Source organism: Egretta garzetta, unplaced genomic scaffold, assembly GCF_000687185.1.
Source record: "Egretta garzetta isolate BGI_Z169 unplaced genomic scaffold, ASM68718v1 scaffold622, whole genome shotgun sequence".
NCBI lineage: Eukaryota > Metazoa > Chordata > Aves > Pelecaniformes > Ardeidae > Egretta > Egretta garzetta.
In genome coordinates, this window is record NW_009258780.1 from 28,838 (window position 1) to 32,898 (window position 4,061).

General features: G+C 45.7%; 1 protein-coding gene across 1 annotated transcript in view; it reads left to right on the forward strand.

Moving 5' to 3' along the window:
- Positions 1–1,929: 1,929 nt before the first annotated feature.
- Positions 1,930–4,061, forward strand: part of AP1AR (adaptor related protein complex 1 associated regulatory protein) — a 21,960-nt gene continuing 19,828 nt past the window's right edge. The window contains exons 1-2 of the mRNA XM_035889079.1: positions 1,930–1,935; positions 3,843–4,023. Of these exons, the coding sequence (XP_035744972.1) occupies positions 1,930–1,935; positions 3,843–4,023 (187 nt within the window). The remainder of the gene's footprint in view (positions 1,936–3,842; positions 4,024–4,061) is intronic.

Consider the following 4,061-nt stretch of genomic DNA (forward strand, 5'->3'; position numbering starts at 1 on the left):
GGCGGTGAGGGGAGGCAGGCGGGTGGCAACGCTGCTCCTCTCACTGGAGAATGCCGCCCAGCTGTTCTGCCCTTCTCTCGTTAAAAAAAAATTAATTAAAATGTAGCCTATGTGGAGAAGTTCGGTGGCTCTCTTCAGCTAAAGCAAACTTAAGCTACGGCTGTCAGCCGTACGAGGTTCCTTGGCCGTTAATAAATCACCAACATACTGTATCCAAACAGGTCCGCTTTTCTAAACCCAGCACGCAGCAGCTCTCTTACTAAAATTTTAGAAAACTAGCGGAGGACCCAGCGAAGCCCCGTGGGAACCTTGTCTATGTCACCTGTATCTTCCACCAAGCAAGCAATCCTGAGAGCCCAGATGAATAGGCCTACTGATTTAAGGTAAAAAAAAAAAAAAAAAAAAAAAAAAGTTGCCCCTGTATCTGCTAGGGGTAGTTATGTTCATCAATTAAAAGGCTTTAAGGCTGGATTCTTGTCAGAAGAAGAGGAAAGCGTTTTGTATTCAGTAGGAACTGCTCAAAAGGGCAGGAAGGAGAGGTCCTTTTTGGGAAGCCCTTTGGCCGCCCTGGGCGTTCCCCTTCCCAATGACATGGTCGCCCACAATAATTACAAGAGTCTCCTGTTCCTCGAGGCACGTGGCTCCTAAAATTCCCTCCTCTGCTTCTGCCTTGAAGATCTCTGCATCTTTGTCCCTTCCGTCCAGGATTGCTATTCCAACATTGGGCCAAGGTTCCGTCCAGGATTGCTATTCCAACATTGGGCCAAGGTATCGGGGATGACAGGGACAGCCAGGAAACGAATTTGTGAGTTGATGGCACAGGAGATGCCTGACTCCTTCCTAACAAAGGCAGCCTAGGAGAGTGCCCAAGATGTGCTGGAGATCTACTTGGCTATAACGAGTAAAAAGGCCTTATAAAGCGTTCTCCCTCGAGGTTCTTTCCTCAAAGGCATTGAGACACGTAAAGTACAAATGACTAAGCAATCTTACCTCGGCATGAAAATGTGCGGCAGGCAGAGCGCCAAGACAAAAAGCCAGTATGAAATCATTTAATGAATATTCTGTGTCTGAGCAGCCGTGTGCTGTCGCAAGGCAGCTTATGTGGCTAGGAATGCAGCAATGATAAAGGTGGAATAATTTGCTTTAAAACAGACCTCTGCATCAGTGCCTTTGCTGTGCATTTTATTTTTAAAACATGGCAGTTTCTGCACGTATTACGCGCAACTTACCGCCCGGCACAAAGGTCACCCGTTTCCTTCGATACAGGCTTCTAGCAAAGTTGAAGCACACGTGCATGTTTACCGATTGAGACTTAATCCACTGTACTCCTGCTCTTTCCACCATACGCCGGTGAAGGAGGCAGCGAGCAATGTAGAAACCTGTGACAGCGAGTCCTTTCCTCACATTGACTTGTCTTGCCTGGGATATGAGTGGCCTGGCAGGATGCACGCCAGAGAAAGACATCAGAAACTGGAACTACAGAAACAAATTCTCTGTGGCTATTCCCGACACAAAGGTGCTGTGTTAAAGAGAGTTGTGGGGGGAAAATAAAAAATAAGAGATGAAAGCAACAGGAAGGAAGGCGTAGTTGGAGACCAGCTGTGTCTGCCCCGAGGACTGCAAAGCTGCCCCATCAGGTCGCTAGGAACATGCTTGCCCTTCTCTGTTTTTACTGATCAATTCCTGGACATTTCTCTCCTCAGTTTGGTGGCCTATATTGCCCAGCCTAGGGCACTGTAGAAGAAAAGGTCTCCAATTGCTCTGAAGAAATTGATGAACACCCATCAGGCTTGACTACTGCAACACTTCTCTTTGGGAGAGGAGCAGTATATACCTTGCCAAAATGCCGATTCCCTGGAAAACAGCATCATGAGGCATCATACATTCCAATAATACTTTCTGAAACCTTTATCGTATTTCTCTTGAGTCATGTCGGTATGTGTCACCTTCTGCAATTAATTTGTTTTTATTTCTCGTTCACCCTCATTCTTGCTTCCTATATGCAATCACTGTAATGCACCTTTCAAGGCTGACCTCACGTTTCCAGGAAAAAAAAATCAGAGCTCCGTTGGCATTAATTTATTATGTTCCTCCCACCTTCTACTGCTCATCATTATTATAGCAAGTGCCTTCTCCGGGTCCCGGCATCTGTTCAGCACTGCTAATAGCTGGCTAACTTGGCAACCGATTAACCCTTCCACCGCTGAGACACCACTTTTGCCTTCAACAAACCACAACCACGCATGCCCAGCAGACTTCAGAAATCTCACTTTGTCAGTACAGATGGTTCTTCAATTTTATTTTATTTTTAATCATAGCAAACAACATGGGGAACCAGCCTTTCTCGCCTATGGACAGCATCCAGAGTCAATGGGATCTCTATTAACAAGTGACTCCAGCTGCCTCGCTGCTGTGCGAGTAACGTTGGTTTTTACCACCAGCAACTAACTTAACGATGACCACGATTTCTTTTGGCCGTAGGTTGCTTTGGGGTTTGTTTTTTGAGCAATCTTAATTTTTATACATCACTGTTAATGTACTATGATGTCTGTTGGTGCAGCGCTATCATTTAAAGATACTGAATGCGGTAAAGAACAAGTGAAATATCTTGCTAAGCCATATAGTACCCGTGCTCCAGATATGCTTGACAGCCTGTTGGTATCTGAATGGCATTGACTGACTTCAGTCTTGATAATTTGACAGAAACTCTTTTGCCTCTGATAATGTGATGCCTATAGCCGACAGGGGCCTTGAATGGGATTCCTCTCCTCAAAAGTGTAATTACTGGCGACACTTTTTCATGCTGGCCTTTGGAACCCTGGAATATCTTTTTCCTTTTAAGTGTAGGCCCCCATGAGCTCCTCTGATCTTCCATGACCACAGGAAAGGACACCCACCAGGTTAATGAGAAAGGGGCAGAAGAGTTTTAAAGTCAACAGCCAGAAGAGCTTTCTTTTTCTGAGAATTAAATTGGTAGTCCCTACAGTCAATACGGCCCTGTATCTAAACCAATGCCTAACTGGACAGTTTCATTTCCTAATGAAATTAGGAAATTAAATTGTAGGAAATTAATTTCCTACATTGTAAGTTAGACATGTGCAGTGTTCCGAGCTGAGTGTGACCGATACGGCTCCTGCCAAGGTGGGTTCTGGAACCTTTGAATGCGGGGCAATGGCATTTCTTTTACATATTGTTCAGTTTTTTATACCGAATCACACGTGGCTGTGCTGCGTGCCTCCCACACCTTGCCGTAACTCTCAGAAGCGTTCATCTCGGGAACGTCAACGCGGCGCCAGTTCTGATTTTGTTTTTTTGTTTGGTTTGCCAGAAATTTTCAGACATCGTGGCATCTGCCCGAATCAGCCATCCCAGTTCTTGCAGTTAAACCTCATTAAGACGGATAGTGATGGCCCCTATCGTTTAGATACTGGGTTTTAGACAGGTCACACAAATGACTAGTTATTTAGTATTTTTGATAATGTAGTATCCAATGACTGAGAGAAGTTAGGGATGAAGGATTCTGGTGTCCTGAGCAATCTTTTAAGGATAAAGTTACAACGTTGTTGGTTTGGTTTTTTTTTTAAGTTGAGGAACTTTTGTTCGCATATGGTGTACAAGCTGGTGTGATCATATGCCAAGATACAGAATTTCACAGTACACCCTATTTCACTTTGTCAAACAAAATGGAGGGGAATAAAATCAATTAAAAGAAAAAAATCACACCTATGGCGTGCGGTGCTGATGATAGTTGATCACGAGATGCGACTGCCTTCTTTCCAAGGCAGTTTTGTGATAAACTGCTTTATTTTTTATTTTTTTTTCCCCCCATCCTGTTTTCCCAGATGACAGAACCTCGGCCCCCGCTCCGGTTCCACACAGGACCTTTCCCGCCCAGCTCCCACCTGGAGGACAACGCCATCACCTCAGCCTCCCGTGACGGCTCTCCCCCTCCGACGGCACCGGGAAGGGACAGAAACACCTTCGGCGACGCTCCTTGCGCAGCAGAGCCGCCCAAATTCCCAGGTATGACGGGACAGGGGCCGCTCTCCCCTCCGCCTGAG